Source organism: Acanthochromis polyacanthus, chromosome 20 (genome assembly GCF_021347895.1).
Source record: "Acanthochromis polyacanthus isolate Apoly-LR-REF ecotype Palm Island chromosome 20, KAUST_Apoly_ChrSc, whole genome shotgun sequence".
Lineage (NCBI taxonomy): Eukaryota > Metazoa > Chordata > Actinopteri > Pomacentridae > Acanthochromis > Acanthochromis polyacanthus.
The window spans coordinates 11479303-11496741 of record NC_067132.1 but is presented as its reverse complement, the minus strand read 5'-3'; the positions used below and the strand labels follow the sequence as shown (position 1 = coordinate 11496741).

At 39.8% G+C, this 17439-nt stretch overlaps 1 protein-coding gene and 1 long non-coding RNA gene across 24 annotated transcripts in view; one reads left to right on the top strand and one right to left on the bottom strand.

The window, feature by feature from the left end:
* LOC127531400 (leukocyte elastase inhibitor-like) overlaps positions 1 to 17439 on the bottom strand; it is a 203738-nt gene that overhangs the window by 30722 nt on the left and 155577 nt on the right. For 9 of the 23 annotated variants that reach the window (XM_051940697.1, XM_051940681.1, XM_051940680.1 and 6 more), the window contains exons 3-5: positions 1662 to 1802; positions 1255 to 1372; positions 745 to 887 (exon numbers count right to left, since the gene is read on the bottom strand). The exons of 3 other annotated variants lie outside the window; for them this stretch is intronic. In XM_051940697.1, coding sequence (XP_051796657.1) covers positions 745 to 887; positions 1255 to 1372; positions 1662 to 1802 — 402 coding nt within the window. Of the gene's footprint in view, positions 1 to 744; positions 888 to 1254; positions 1373 to 1661; positions 1803 to 4448; positions 4631 to 6446; positions 6636 to 17439 lie in introns of those variants that run through there. 11 more of the 23 variants (XM_051940683.1, XM_051940695.1, XM_051940675.1 and 8 more) reach the window with 7 other exon arrangements.
* LOC127531402 (uncharacterized) overlaps positions 1 to 17439 on the top strand; it is an 82076-nt gene that overhangs the window by 10451 nt on the left and 54186 nt on the right. The window lies entirely within an intron of this gene.

The following is a 17439-nucleotide window of genomic DNA, read 5'->3' as shown; positions in this document are numbered from 1 at the left end:
TTCCTAATCAAGTCCAATCAGTTTAATTAAACACAGCTGGACTCCAATAAAGAAGCAGAACCATCTCGAGGAGGATCAGAAGAAATGGACAGCATGTGAGTTAAATATGAATGTCGCTGCAAAGGGTCTGAATACTTATGACCATGTGATATTTCAGTTTTTCTTTTTAAATTTGCAAAAATTTCTACATTTCTGTTTTTTTTCTGTCAAGATGGGGTGCTGAATGTACATTAATGAGAAATAAAATGAGCTTTTTTGATTTTGGCAAATGGCTGCAATGACACAGAGAGTGAAAAATTTCAAGGGGTCTGAATACTTTCCGTACCCACCGTATATATATATATATATATATATATATATATATATATATATATACACACATATTAAATTAGAAATCCATCAGAGAAGTCAACCTTTACTCAGACCTCAGAAATAAACATAATGTTCTAAACACTCGTCTTGAGTTGTCTTTTGCCTTCGCTGAGCTGTGGTTTGAAGATGTACTGGACACTCCTGTTGGGGGCTTTCATATGCCTGCTATGACCTCTCTGAAACAGCTGTACTTCATGGAAGAGAAGGCCTGAAACATGCATCAATTTCAATGCAGTTTGCAAAATCATTCTGTTGATAGTATCTCATGTGGTGATGTTGCATCTCATGTTTTAAATCTGTTACACAGTGAAGACAGAACTGAAGCTTGACTTGAAAAAATGTAATCACATCATCATTCTGCTGCAGTTTTACCTTGTTGACTTTAAATTCAGCGTCACGTGTGGAGCTCTCCTTAAACTGCTTGTTCCACTTGCCCTTGAAGTAGATGGCATTGACCAGCACCAACCTGGTCATGTCGTCCACCACACCCTGGGCCAGCACATCCTTAATTTTACCTGGTGAACAGAATTGATGCATGTGAAGCAATGTCACATTTGGTAAAATATAAAATAGTATACTTTAAGTTTGTCACTAACATTTTCCAGCTCTATTTATCACATAACACACCAAAATGAAATGTTTCTGCCTTTGTTCAATAGAATTTGATCAAATCATCACTCCACCATTCAAACCCAAAGCAACACAGGTCCTCTTCATGTCCCTCATGGCTCAGTCAGGCCATTTACATCCATGTAAGTTTGTATTAAAATATCTGCAAATATAGCTCTTTCTGCACTTAAACCAACACAGGACTGACAGACAGACGGACAGAAGGAGGTTTGCAGGTCAGTTTACACACAGTAAATGTGTGTGTAGATCCACCTTGTGTTTGTTCCTCCACCCAGCTGTTGATTTTGAGTCTGGCTGCTTCAGACTTTTTCATGAAGTCCACAGATTCCAGCTCAGCGTTGTAGTGCTTCCTGGTTTTTCCCAAGAACTCCTGAAATCCATCGAACCAAACAATACATTTGTAATTTATAAGTGAATCCCATGATTCATCTTACTAGAATTAAAAGCTCTTGTGGATAAAACAGTATTTTACAGTCATTAATTTACTTTTTGCTTGTATTTTGGCCTGGGGTCCACTCCCATATCTATCATTGCTTCTTAAACCGCTTCAACATTCCTCTCTGCTTTTCTTAGTCATGCTAGCTCAATGAAACATAAGCATAACCAAACCCTGTTTGTGAACACCCACAAACATATGCTGGAAAAGAGAAGACACACACCTGAACAAACTGGTAGGACTGCTCTCCATAGAGTCTGTTGGCAACACTGAGGGCGTACGGAGCATCTGATTTGTTCAGCTCACTCAGCAGCTGACCAAAGTCAGAGTGGACTTCAGCCTTACAAGCCTCAGTTTTCAGACACTGTGGACAAAGTAGACACCTGTTACAAACATGCATATTACAATATATTACACTGGAATGATGGTCATCTTACCTACTTAGTGATGAGACTTGTTTTTTTATACACTACTGTTCAAAGGTTTGGGAACACTTAGAAATGTCCTTATTATTGAAAGAAAAGCAGTTTTTTACAGTGAAGATAACATTAAACTAATCAGAAATACAGTGTAGACATTGTTAATGTAGTAAATGACTATTCTAACAGCTGATTTTTAATGGAATATCTCCATAGGGGTACAGAGGAACATTTCCAGCAACCATCACTCCTGTGTTCTAATGCTACATTGTTAGCTAATGGTGTTGAAAGGCTCATTGATGATTAGAAAACCCTTGTGCAATTATGTTAGCACATGAATAAAAGTGACAGTTTTCATGGAAAACAGTAAATTGTCTGGGTGACCCCAAACTGTTGAACAGTAGTGGAATTGTAACTGTCATTGGTGCTTCATGCTATGTATGATGGTGGACAACCAGCATCAGAGTAGAGCTGTTCACATGTTGTGTCAACATCCATCCAAAATCAACAAAGGGGGGAAAGCAGACAAGTCCATCTACAGAAGCAATCCAGAGGTAGTAAGTAGTGATGTTACGCTCGAGCCAGTTTGCTCGACACAGTGCCGAGCTTTTGAAGCCAAAGTGTTCCGAGACGGTGTTTCGATCCCTGCTTCAGCACGCCCACAATCACGTGACTATCGAGAACGCGGCCTCGTTACGTCACATCGCGTGTCGCGGTGCTTCGCGCGAACTTTAAAGGGGTCGGACATTTCAATCTGTCCAGGTCTTAAAAGGCATAGGGGTCTGATTCACTCCTCAAACTGTGGGTTTTTGAGAGAAGGAGATCACGCTAGTGCATTTGCCATTTGTCAATTTGAGAAAAGTTAGGGAGAGTATACATTCAGTTAGAATTTAGTTTAGATATATCTAGTTGCATTTCATACATTAAATAACACACAGATACATAGGCATAGATTCACTCATACACAACACACATTCATTCATAGAAACACACTATACATATATAAACACAAACATACATATATAACGTTTTAAAACATTTATTGCAAGTACAAAGCGGTGTGAGACAAGCAGTCCTGAGGCTTTTTCATTTTTTCCACTTAGGTGCAGTTCTGACACAGGACCAGCAGATGTCACTCTTCTGATTGTGTCAAATGCTTCGAAGCAATGTGTCATTCTTGAAGCAGATGTGTCAAAGTGGTTCATTGATTCATGAAGCTTCGATTTCACCATCACTAGTAGCAAGTCTTGTGGGAGACAGAAGCTGTAGCAACATGTGAATTAGGCAATGATCCGGCGGTGACTGAGTGAGTGAGTGGGGTTTAAATAGAGAGTTTGTCGACAGGTGAGGTGAGTTCAGCAATCACTGCAGCTGATAGTCATTTGGGTAATCAGCGAGCAATGCAAGAGGGTGGCTGAATCCCAAACCGCCCCCTACACACTACCCCTCCGTTTTTCGCGTTCCCGCGGAGGGTCCTCCATATTAAGGGCCGTCCCAAACCGCGTAGTGTGGAGGGAGAGTGGACTGTTCAGCCCTTAAATAGCGAGTCTGCATCGATGCTCACTCTGGACAACTTTTTCAGGAAGTGCAACGTCGAAATGGAGGAGGAAACAAACATATTGATGTGAGTTCCACATGCGTTCTTTATTTCTCCCACGCCTTTTTCACACTGACAGAACATCACAAAGAGTGGTGTAAAAAGAAAAATCAAAAGAAACAAATCTTCTTCTCTGCTGACGTTTGATTAAATTGTGCACCCCCTGACACCTTAAAATTTGAACACAGCTGACAGAATTCATTTATTCATTTGTTGGATTTGAAATGCCAGATAATAGGATTGGAAAAAATGTGAGTGAAAAAAAGTGGGATACTTTCGTCTTCTGGAAGCAGCAGCGATCCTTGTTAGTTGCAACCTGTGCCACAGCGCTACAGCCATGCACAGTAGGCGTCTTTGTGTTACCATGACGATGACGTCTTCCGTTTTCCGGTGAGGCAACAGGGCGTCCCATTCCTGACGATCGTATTTATACCCTCACCCTTCAATAATAGGTGCCCTCCACAGCTGTGAGTGTGACTTCTTTTGGAGTGAAACTCGGTAGTGGAGGGGGAGTGTGTCGGGGGCGGTTTGGGATTCAGCCCCCGAGTGACTAGGAGAATGACAGGAGGGAGAGATGACAGACAGAGGGAGCCAAAGAAAAACAAGTCAAGACACACACAGATGAGCAGAAATGGGGAAAAGAAGGAAAAAGGAGGAAGAAGGGCAAGAACTGGAGCAGGATCATAACAGATCTTTGTCATTTTTGCTGACAGCGGAAGACAAAACTGGTGATTCATACAGAATGGAGGCTTCACACCTTCAGAACTCCTCTGTAGCTTCCATTCATATCAAATTCAAAGCCTTCCCATCATGGAGCTTTACTGTTAAGTGTTGTTTGTCTTCAAGTGATGTTGAGTAATTGTAAAGGTAAACTCAGAAGACACACTCTGCCTCAAAACCAGACTGATCCAGGTGCACCCACCTGTAGTGCTATCAATGTTCATTTGTTACTTCGACCAAAGACAGTTGTTGTGTTGGTGAAGGTGCGCTGTACCTCTGACATCTGCGCTTCTGTGTTGCCCCTCGCCCCCAGCATCACCATAGCCAGGGCAGAAGAGATGCTGAAGGGGGAGTAGAAGAGGTTTGCTGTCTTGTCATTATCGCCGAGGTTCTTGAACAAAGCCAGAGAGAATTTGGTGTTGGCCTGAGCTAGGGGGCTTGGAGATGCCATTGTTTCTGGAACAAAGAAAGCACAGAGCATTAGTTGTTGCCTTACAAACTCAGATATTTTGTTCTCTAGTTTGATCAGTTTCTTTGATCTTCTGTGAATATAGAAATGGGCAACAAAAGAAAGGAATCCATTCATTCCAACACTGAAAGGATTTGGTGGCTCTGGTGAACTGTGGGGAGCATTTTACCACCAAGATTTGGGTTCACTTGTTTATTTAAAGGGAAGCATCACTGCAAATTGATCCAAAGTTGTTGTGAATGATCATCTTTATCCTGTTATGAAGCACTTCTACTCTGATTGGGGTTCCACAGAGCATGAAGGGTCACTTTGATGACAATGATGTGAATCATGTACAGTCAGTAGATCTCAACCCAAGTGAGCATCTATGGCAGATTTTGGACCGATGAGTTGGGCAGCACTCTTTACCACCATCATCAAAATGGCAAATGAGGAATATCTTTTGGAATAATATGGTTCTTCCCTCCAGTGGAATTCCAGAAATTTTCAGAATAAATGTCAAGGAGAGATGAAGCTGCTCTGGTGGTATGTAGTGGCAAAACACAAGATACTTGATGTTGTTTTTTCAGAATGAGAATTAAAATAAGATATACTTTATTTATCACAGAGGAAATTATTTTGCCAGAGAACAACAAACAATAAACAAAGGTTAGTGGAAAATACACAGTTACACAGAGGTTAGTAGTAAAATAGAAATAACAAAGAATACAAAGTACAAAATGTAAGTTTCTAAAAGTGTTTGTGTGAAGTGTCACAGTGTGTAAAGTGTCTGAATCTGAATCAGTTTTACTGGCTAAGTATGTACATCCATGCAAGGATACTGACTGTTTTAGTCTTTGCTCTCTAAGTGCTGAGTAAAACACACACATTTCTAAAAAGAGCAACAGTTTACTGAGAGGAAATTAATGTTTAAAAACCAGGAGGAGCATCAGGACTGTCAACTCTAACCTCCAGTCAGCAGCTCACAAACAAGAACCACAAACACATAACTGTAAATATGTCAACATTACACATCACACAGACTGCACATTCTCTGTGTGAATGCACATCTTCACTTTTTAACATCCACGATCTCACTGTTTACGAACCATAAATATGTCCATTTTACCTGGTTGTTCTTGTATATTATAGTTTATCTCGTATTTTTAGTATTATATATATTTTTTTTTTTATCAGTTGAACATTTTCTATTTCTAAAGCCTGGTGGACAGTCGCTGCATTTCACTACCATACTACATGTTTATGTGACGAATAAAAGAATCTAATCTAAAAACTTGATGTTGGTTTTTCAGAATCAGAGTTAGAATCTGAATCAGTTTTACTGGCTAAGTATGTATATCCATGCAAGGATGTTTGCTGTTTTTGTCTTCACTCTTAAAGTACTGACACATTTTGAAAAAGAGCAACTGGTTAAAGAGATGAAATGAGTGTTTAACTATGTCCAGCTAAAGATATGTGTAAAAACACGTTTAAAGTGAAACAACACTGAACTGCAGATTCTGACTACAGAGGAATAACTACAGCTATTACCAGTAAACACAGGATTAAATACATTTTACATACATACCATACGTGGATGATAATGCAGTGGAGCAGACAGCAGCCTTGTCAAAAATACCAAAAGACTAAATTGTGTAAATACGCTTTTAAGAAGAGGAATTCTGTTAATTCCCCTTCAAGAAAGTGTTCAGCTGTCAGACTTTACTGTGGAAGGTTTTAGAAATACAGTTTAGTTTGTACACAGAAACTACTCAGTGCTCCATTATCAGCTATACTAACACACACAAACTGAAGGAGACACACCGTTTACTCACTGACAGGAGAGTTCCTTGTGGTCCTTGAGCGATTGGAAGTCTTTCCACTACAGGAAAACTTGTGCTTGAAGCATCTGGTTTTATTATTTATAAGTCGACACACCCAGAAAACCTGAACAACACATCAGCTTCCGCTTTCTCCTCCTTCACTGGACGGAAGCCGAGTGGATACAAACACGATGTTACTCGCTGTCGCCCCCTCGATAAAATTCACTCCAAGAACTGTTCCTGGTATTTACAGGGTTTTGGTTTTGTTCCTTGAGACAAAGCAGGTTTAATATTAAAAAGACCAAACACTGAAATGATTTATTAAATAAATATCATCATTGATTTTTAGGACAATGTAAAAATGAAATGCAGTTACCAAACATTTATCATGTTCAGCGAATATTCATCTTGCTAAAAAAAAATACATAAACAAGTGACGAAAAATAATAAGATATTGCATTAAAATGTTAACCATGAGTTTTAACTTTTTTTTTTTTAAATGCCATGTCCATAGTTATTGGCACCCTTTGAAATTGCAAGATTTTTTTGGAGAAACTAAATAAGTATTCCCCACAGAGCTGTAGTCACTGCTGTTTTATTTTGAGGTCTAGTAATTGTTTCTGAGTTAGTGTTGGTGTTAGAGGTAGATAATTTTTGCCCTGCTCTTCAGTTTTGCTTTGACTCCTGGCTTTAATTTAATTACTATGATGAACTATTGTTCTAAGCTCACAGTGTCAGGACAGGAAGCTGTTCCGGCTCCTGCCTGGTTTTTGTCCCTGTCTCCCTTTCTCTCTCCCAGCTGATTACCTGCTGGAGGACAGCTAATTGCAGCATGAGACTCAGCTGAGGAGTAATTAGCCAACACCATTCACCTGCCTTCCCCTTCTGTTTAAAAATCCTCTGCTCCCCTCATTGTGTGTGGGGGTATCACAGCTTAGACTGACCCAAATGTGGTTTCCCCTCATTCCTTCAGATTCCCATCAGCTCTGGACTTTTGAGGATTTCTCTCTGTCCTGGACTACATTGTGTTTCTTGTTATTTTATGAACTCGTCTCAGTTACCTGCACTCACAGGAGACAGCTACCCGTGTGTGAGTAACTTTTAGTTCTGCAGAGGTTTTGATTGGCATGGTTCGAGAGGTCTAGTTTTTGTTTCGGCTCCTTGTTTTCTGACGGATGTGATTCTGGGTTTTTGGTATTATAAACCCCTTTTTGTCTTTTAAACCTGTCTGTCTGTTGGTTTCTGTGCCTGGGTTCTCCTTCCACCGCTCGTGACACACAGTGGAAGTTACACAAAGTAGTGTTACAGACACATCCCACTAAACATCAGACATCTGCTGGACGTTCAGATCACGTCCAGATTGTGTCCATCGGCCCAATAGTGTCTGCAGAGGCTATTTGTTTTAGAACGTTTTATCTGTTTAATGTTATAAATATTTATGCATGTCAAGGAGTCATAAAGCTAATTACCTAACCTCATATGTTTTTGTATTGGCTTTTATTTTCATTTAATGTTATTGTATAAAATAAATATAAACATATATCTGCCTCCAGAGTTGTCCGTGTGTATTGCCTCTTTCCAAGCTTTCAGGTTGTGCTGTTTGAGAAAGGTCATTACAGATGATTACATTATTATTTTACCCAATAATTACACAATTTGTCCAAATACAAATTGTTAAGAAATTCATTCCAGGCTTCTTCATGGAACAGGTATTCAGAACTACATAAACAAACACCGTCAAATGATAACCAGTAATTTCCCAGCACTCAGAATATTTCACTATCAGTGTACACCTTCAGAATAAAAGCATGGCTCGAAGCACAAAGAGTCAAGGCATAGACTGTATATAAAGATACCAAAATACCTGCTGAGAGATGCAGAAGTCTCATTAACAGTTACAGAAATCGTTTGATTTCAGTGATTGCATCAAAACGTTGTGCAATAAAATATTAAGTTAAGGGTACCATCATTTCTATCCAGGTCTGTTTCATGAGTTTATTTTTTAAAATAATTCTGTTGAACCAAAAGCAATGTCTGATTTTCATTACTTAATTTTCATAGAATTTTTGTTTATTATTACTTTTTTCAGATTCAAATTATTTCTGTGACCATTGTGGGGTTTTTGTTCATTAACCAAAGAGTAGCAACAATTTTGTCCACATGTGTAGGTGTGATTTTATAATGACAATAATGATGCCCCTTGAAGGTTGTGATGCTCTGTGGGACGTCTGTTTATCAAAACTGGAAACTGATGCCAGTTTGAGGATTGTAAATGTCTTTAATTCCAGAGCTAGAGCAGGAAGATGAAAATCTGCTGGTTCACTGTTTCAAGTCAGTTGTGACTGTTTGATCCTAAAATGTTTGTCTTTGTTTTCTTTCTGTGACAAGAATGTCTGAGACCAAAGAGTTGGTGCTGTCAAAAGTCACCCACAAGGCTTTTGTGGAGGTGAATGAGGCAGGAACTGAGGCAGCTGCTTCTTCAATCATTTCTCTGTGAATTTAGTGTCTTTATCCACGTTTCACTGCAGATCACCCCTTCCTGTTCTTCATCAGACATAACAGCACTATGAGCATCCTCTTTGCTGGCCGGTTCTGCTCCCCCTGAGTGAGCACTGTCTCTGCTCAAGGATTTTATTTGATGCAACTGCAGTCAAAGTGTAAATATAAATGGGCACATTTTTCTGTGTGTAATGTTTCAGTTTACTTCATAATTTCTTGTATCACAGTAAAGTTTGTTCCGAGTTTTTCTACTGACAGCCGTCCAACATTTCCAAAAATGGAACCATTATTGGGAACACCTCAGCTCCAAATGTTGAACGCTTGCTTACAATTTTTCTTCATAGCATTAAACATTTTCTGACACTGTAACAAATCTAAAACTTTAACTGCAGTTTCCCTGTTGAATTATGCCTGGAAGCACAATAGTGTGCATAATATATATGCATACACATGAGGTAACCTCACAAATTTCAAAAGCTTTAAATGTATCAGCACAATTTTTTTAAACACTTTTCTGTGTTTGTTATTTACACGCCCTAGAAAAAAAAACATGTTTGTTGGAGTAAAGATGTGTGGCAATGCTCCGAGGGTTAATGTGTTTTGGCTGATTACCAAATTACTGACAACGCCACCTGGGGGAATTTCACCCCCAGGAAATCGTATTAGAGGGAACCACCACTCCAAAACAGAGAAAAGGTCACACAGGTAAGTGCAACACTAGAGAGACAGACATGACTCAAACATATAGCTACACAAAAATAAAAATGTATTACTGTAACAATATGCTTTCTGTTAAAATGACAATATTTCCATTAAAAAAAAAGAATCTTAGTGGCGGTGCCACGAGACCGCTCAATAGTGAGAGGCAAAATAAATGCAATCTTTTTGGACCTCCAGGGTGCAGCCACTGAACATCTATACACTAAACTCAGGGCTGAGGGCTTACCAGACCAGAATGACTGACTGAACAGGGAAGGGGAGGGTCCGGATGCGACACACCACATGTGGAAAAAAAAAAAAAAAAACTCATTAATGGACACCAAGTGCTCTACTGTACAGAGAGTGAAGGGACCACCACCTGGGGGGAAAAAAAAAAAAAAAGCCAGTCACTCGTCATACAGCCCAACAGCTCCTGTCCACAGAGAAAAGAAATATGGTTATCCACAGGAACAGAGATCTTTAGAACTCCCCTGACACTACACTGACCCTGGAGGTCACCACTGGCATAAGAATTTCTGATAAAAATTAAAAGTTAGTGGCCCAATTTAGCTGAACCTATTCAGGTAAGTTGGGCCCCCTGGTTTCAGCTAAAATGGGCCACCCTTTTTGTCAGTCACACATGTACACATTTGAAGGGAATGGAGTAGGCATTTATGTGAAAAGGATGCATCTGCCTAAAAATAATGATCAGTGTTTTAAGAAACAATCCACTGACTTTATCTGCGGTGAGTATGGCAAACAAGAAGCAAGTGAGAGAGACTGAGACATGGAGGAAGAAAGGAGACAAGCAGAGGAGACAGAAAGTGAGAGAACAGTTGAGGATAGATGAAGAGAGGAGGAACAAGGACCAGAGAGGAAAAGAGAGAAGGATGAAGCAAGGAGGAAGGGGAAGGCCAGAAAAATATAACCAAACCGAAGTCATCAAAAAAACAAAAGGACAAAAAGGTCAACAGGAAAACACAACATGACAACGAGCCGTGTAGTTTCTGCAAGGCTCGCTACGGTGACCCTGACGACCCAAAGGCAACAGAGGAATGGATCAAGTGTCTAAAGTGTTCAATCTGGTGCCATGAGAGCTGTGGCGAAGAGAAGGGCATCTGTGATGATGACGGCTTCACCTGTCAGGACTGTATTTAAATTTGTGCTTTAAGTAGCCTAGGCCATGACCTGTGTACCTACACAAGCACACACACACATTTTAAAATTTTCACTATTTAGATATTATTGAGATTCAGTGTTTGCATTCATCCCATTTGTAGGCCTAGTAGGTTGCAGTTGTTGTTGTTTTTTTTATCATTATTTGTTTTATACCCAAGTTCACAGTGCCATGTGGATTCAATACATTTGCCATGAGCAGATCAGTTAATTATTTACAATGTAATGAATTGTCCTGATATTTTTAAATTGTTCTTACACAGTATGTTGCCATATTGACAGTTTTTTTTTACAATAAAAATTGATGACTATCCCTTTGCAGTTGGACTGGCCCACCTTACCGGATCAGCGTCCCATTTTACCTGAACTTTGCTTGTGTAAAAAAATTGGCACAGCTGACGTATCAAGACCTGTAGGAGCTAAACAATCCTATTTACGAGGTAATTTCAATGCAAAATTAAAAGAAAACAACCACTACTAGCCATAAAACCACATTTTAATAGAATACATTGTTTGTTGTTCGTTCTTCAAGCGATTTACCAAAAAGTGGCCCATATTAGCTGATATCACCCTATATTTAGTCCACTACAAAGCAGTATTACTTTCCCTTAAAATAAACTTCTTCTTCCATCACGGTAGGTAGTGCTAATGTTTTCATTTTTTGACATACAGTTCTGAAGATTCTTGACAATACAGAGATTGTTCAAAAACTCCTGATGACAGACCTGCAGGAATACATCAGAATCAGAATCACTTTATTGATCCCCAAAGAGAAATTCAACTGTCAGGGTTCTTATCTGTTTCATTTTGAATTGAAGAGCCTGATTATTGACAGCAAGAAAGATTTCCTCAATCTTTCAGTCCTGCAGTGCAGGGATAGGAGCCGTCCACTGATGTTTTGTTGCTCACTGAGGCAGATATGAAGTGGATGATCCATGTTTGTCAGAATGGCCTCCATCCTGCTCAGTGCCCGTCTCTCCACCTCATCCTCCAATGTGTTCAATTCAAAATTCAAAATTCAACATATACCTGAATTTAATGTTCACATACATCACAGTCTAACTGACAAATTGTGTGTTTTTCAGCAGAAATCTTTGCAATCGTTCTTGACCTGCTGTGGATAGAACAAGTGCAACCATTCAATCAGAAAAGAGTTACTGACTGAAATTTAAATTGTGTTTTTAAGATTAAAAAGGCCTTTAGTTGATACATGATGAAAACAGTTTGTTGTAAAGAAGAACTAAAATCACTTCTACAGTGAAATCCAGTGTGATATTAGCTCTTCTACATGATTAAACTACGTTATAAACTCCACTGTTTTTAAACTACATCAGACAAAATATCAGTAAAAACTTTTTTTTTAAAAATGTGACATACAATATTTGCAAACCACACACTTTTATTCCATATTTAAAAACACAGGGATACACCAAAAGGACCTGGACTCAAAACCAGTTCAAACCTTCATGTAAGTTCTTCTTACTTTTAATCCATTTTTATTTCACGCATAAAGGTACAGTTAAATGTAACTGAACTTTATGTTAACTACCAAAAACACAAGCACTTGTGATTTTTGATTTCATCACATCCTTTTTTGGTCAAGCAAAAATAGAAAATGATGAAATTGCTTGTTATGTAAATAAAGTGCAGAGAACATTGCAGCCAAAAGGTACAGTTGATGTCTGAGCTGCTGGGTGAAAAAGGGACAATTTACAGTTAAATTCATTAAAAGGATGTAAGGTGCAGGATAAACTAGACAATATGGAGAGATGAACCACAGTAGAGTAAGACTGCAGCAAACAGGACCATACGTGCATTGCAGACATAAAGTAAAGGATGAGATTAGCCGAAACAGTGCTAGAGCTGAATGTTCAGGAAGGCACAGGACAAATTCACAATCATTTATATGAGAAGAGACACAAATGAGAGAGATCAGGTTTAGAAGATCCAACACCATCGTTTTTACTCATAATCCTGGTGTTGGAAACAATGGACGGGAACTCAGGGTGTGATTAGCGACAAGAAACTGTAGAGCGATTATTCTCAACATTCTTCCAGTGATGCAGAATAAAATGTTACACTATTGCAGATTATATGTGTTGTAACCTCCCTCTGTTGGGAAAACCTGCTCTAAACAACGACGCTCTCACTCAGGGGAGCAGTATCGGCCAGCAAAGAGGATGCTCATGGAAGGGTTGTGTCGGATGAAGAAGAGGAAGGGGTGGTCTGCGATGAAGGGGGCTGGAATCACGGCAGCAAACGTCATCACGACAACAGCGGTGGCAGCAGCAGCCTCAGTTCCCTCCTCGTTGACCTCCACGAAAGCCTTATGGATGACTTCAGACAGCACCAGGTCATTGGCAGGAGACATGCCTGTTAAAGGAGAGAGTGACAGATGATACTTCACATAAATATAGTACCTGGTGGGAGTGTAGACAGCATTGATTTGGGAGAACTTCAGTAGCCAGTTCAGGCTTTGGCTGCCTGCTCTTTAATGTATCTTGTACGATCCAGGAACACGTCATACCAGAGAAGTCACTCTTTCTCATGTCAAAGGCGTCCACCATGCCCATGCTGGCCAGGACCTTCTTCATGTCGTACTTCTCCTCCATCTTGAATCGAGGCAGACCCACCTGGACCTCAACTTCATACATCCTGTCTGGACGGGTCCACTCCACAAACTTCTCATAGGTCAGCTCCTTCTCCAGCTGGGTGGTGGACACATAATCAGTCATTCCTTTGTGTGTATCTTGTAGATTTTGTTTTGTGCCCAAGTGCAAATGTTTGTGTTTGTACCTTCTCCAGGCCTGTAGTACTGTCCTCCATGTCATTGGGGAGGAAGATGAGCATGCTGAGCTCCTTGCCTTTGTAGGGCATCTCTAGGATCTGTCAAACATTTCAAACATGACAGTAAATACACAAACCGGCCTTGCAGCTGTTTGGTTCATGTGTATGAACTAGTTTATGGAATACATGAAAAAACTAAACCCACACACATTATCCAGACATACTGACTGATGGACTGTACTGATTATGAATTACCTGGCAGTTCATTTCAGGGATGTAGGTCAAAGGAAATTTAGTTTTCTGGTACATCATCCTCATGGACTTGGTTTCATTCTGAAAACATGAAACAGAAAAAACACAAAACCTGAAACTTCCCACCAGTTGGAATCTTGTGCTCATCACCCAGTTGCAGTGAATCAGAAGTGCATGGCAGGGTGTAATCATCGAGGCATTTGTTGAGTGTGGCCACAGCTGCACCATAATTCAAACTTTCATGCAGTGGAACCACTGTTTTTCTTTGGTTACAACTCTTTAACATATTCTACACTATATTTAAAGCTACATTAAGTGTTCTGGATGTTTGGACTTATTCTATCACAGAACCTTTCTATGTTGAACTGAAAAGATCGTCTATAAACAGAGAGGTTGGCCTCTGACACCACCTATCAGACACACAGACTGCAGCTCAGACATCCAGTTTAACCAAATCTTTATTCATGTTGGATTTGGCGGAGTAATGAACCACTGGTAGCCTTAAATAAACACCAACCAGTCAGTCAGAACCGAGGAAGCATTTGGATAAGAGGTTAAAGACCTCCAAGAACTAAAAACAAGCAAAGCTGATGGATGGATGGATGGATGGATGGATGGATGGATGGATGGATGGATGGATGGATGGATGGATGGATGGATGGATGGATGGATGGATGTTTCAAGGTTTGTCTGCCTACAAGAGGAATGAGAAACCTGTGAAACTTGGAGTGGCATTGATCAGGTGGTGAACAAACCACTATCAATGTTAACTCCATTTTTTCCAGTTAACCAACATCATAAAAATCTGATCTAGTATTAAGGCTTGCTTTGCAGTTGGTTTTGCTGTGTTTCGGCCACCTGATGGTCCTACATCTCTAAATGTTGTTTGAACAAATCACTGTTTATTACTCAGTGTCTTTACTCTTATTTTTTTTTACTGTGGTGAATATTTTGTCAGTGGACAAAACAACATTTATTAGACCAATAGAAAGGCCTGTCTATGACTGATACAAACACCATGAGATCTATTACCCAGAATGGACACTCCTGTTGGGGGCTTTCATATGCCTGCTATGACCTCTCTGAAACAGCTGTACTTCATGGAAGAGAAGGCCTGAAACATGCATCAATTTCAATGCAGTTTGCAAAATCATTCTGTTGATAGTATCTCATGATGTTGCATCTCATGTTTTAAATCTGTTACACAGTGAAGACAGAACTGAAGCTTGACTTTACAAAATAGAATCACATCATCATTCTGCTGCAGTTTTACCTTGTTGACTCTAAATGGAGCGTCACGTGTGGAGCTCTCCTTAAACTGCTTGTTCCAGTTGCCCTTGAAGTAGATGGCATTGACCAGCACCAACCTGGTCATGTCGTCCACCACACCCTGGGCCAGCACATCCTTAATTTTACCTGGTGAACAGAATTGATGCAAGTGAAGCAATGTCACATTTGGTAAAATATAAAATAGTATACTTTAAGTTTGTCACTTTGTTAACATTTTCCAGCTCTATTTATCACATAACACACCAAAATGAAATGTTTCTGCCTTTGTTCAATAGAATTTGATCAAATCATCACTCCGCCATTCAAACCCAAAGCAACACAGGTCCTCTTCATGTCCCTCATGGCTCAGTCAGGCCATTTACATCCATGTAAGTTTGTATTAAAATATCTGCAAATATAGCTCTTTCTGCACTTAAACCAACACAGGACTGACAGACAGACAGAAGGAGGTTTGCAGGTCAGTTTACACACAGTAAATGTGTGTGTTGATCCACCTTGTGTTTGTTCCTCCACCCAGCTGTTGATGTTGAGTCTGGCTGCTTCAGACTTTTTCATGAAGTCCACAGATTCCAGCTCAGCGTTGTAGTGCTTCCTGGTTTTTCCCAAGAAATCCTGGAATCCATCGAACCAAACAACACATTTGTAAGTTATAAGTGAACCCCATGATTCATCTTACTAGAATTAAAAGCTCTTGTGGATAAAACAGTATTTTACAGTCATTAATTTACTTTTTGCTTGTATTTTGGCCTGGGGCCCACTCCCATATCCATCATTGCTTCTTAAACCGCTTCAACATTCCTCTCTGCTTTTCTCAGTCATGCTAGCTGAATGAAACATAAGCATAACCAAACCCTGTTTGTGAATACCCAGAACATATGCTGGAAAAAAGAAGACACACACCTGAACAAACTGGTAGGACTGCTCTCCATAGAGTCTGTTGGCAACACTGAGGGCGTACGGAGCGTCTGATTTGTTCAGCTCACTCAGCAGCTGACCAAAGTCAGAGTGGACTTCAGCCTTACAAGCCTCGGTTTTCAGACACTGTGGACAAAGTAGACACCTGTTACAAACATGCATATTACAATATATTACACTGGAATGATGGTCATCTTACCTACTAAGTGATGAGACTTGTTTTTTTATACACTACTGTTCAAAGGTTTGGAAAACTTAGAAATGTCCTTATTATTGAAAGAAAAGCATTTTTTTTACAGTGAAGATAACATTAAATTAGTCAGAAATACAGTCTCGACATTGTTAATGTAGTAAATGATTATTCTAGAATAGAATAGAATAGAATGCCTTTTATTGTCACTATACACAAGTACAATGAGATTTAGAGCATCTCCATCAGTGCAAGATACATGTAATAAAAATCACAAAAAAGGATAAGTTAAAACAGTTAAAAAGAATAAAAGTGCATGGTCAGTGTGATATTGCACATTAGAATAGTCCGTATTTCACAGTAGACGGTTTTGAGGTAGTCTGGGGGGGGGGGGTTGGAATGTCAGTGCATGTATTCTAGGTGGAAACAGCTGATTTTTAATGGAATATCTCCATAGGGGTACAGAGGAACATTTCCAGCAACCATCACTCCTGTGTTCTGATGCTACATTGTGTTAGCTAATGGTGTTGAAAGGCTCATTGATGAGTAGAAAACCCTTGTGCAGTTATGTTAGCACATTAATAAAAGTGACAGTTTTCATGGAAAACAGTAAATTGTCTGGGTGACCCCAAACTGTTGAACAGTAGTGTCATGGTTATGGTCTGGCTTTTGCCTCTGTTTTCCACCTTTCCTCCCTTTTCTCAAATTTTGACCGTCTGTGTGTGTTTTGGTTTGTGTGTTTGTCTCCCTCTGTCTGTCGTCTTCCTCTTCTGTCTCTCTCCCTGTCGCTTGTCCCTTGGCTCTGTCACTTGATTACTTCATCACTCTCAGCTGTGGCAATCAGCCCAATCCAATTCACCTGGTCCCTTCCCTTGTTATTTAAGCTCTGCCATTTTCCTTCAGTCTTTGCCGGTTCATTGTTTGTCATGACACACCGCCATTGCCCCTGTTCCCCACCTGGACTACACATGTTTTTGGACCCTTTCTGCCTTTTCCCTTCTTGGATTTTCCCCCTGAACTCTACCCTTGGATTACCTCAATTTATGTTTGCCCCTTTGTTTGAGTTCCTCTGTTCGTAAGTACTTCTCCTCAGCCTTGTTATATTTTTGTCCTGAAGGATCACAGCCCTAGTTTATTTGGTTTTTTTTCTCGCTGCCTTAGTTCCTGTCACTATAGTTGTGCTTTG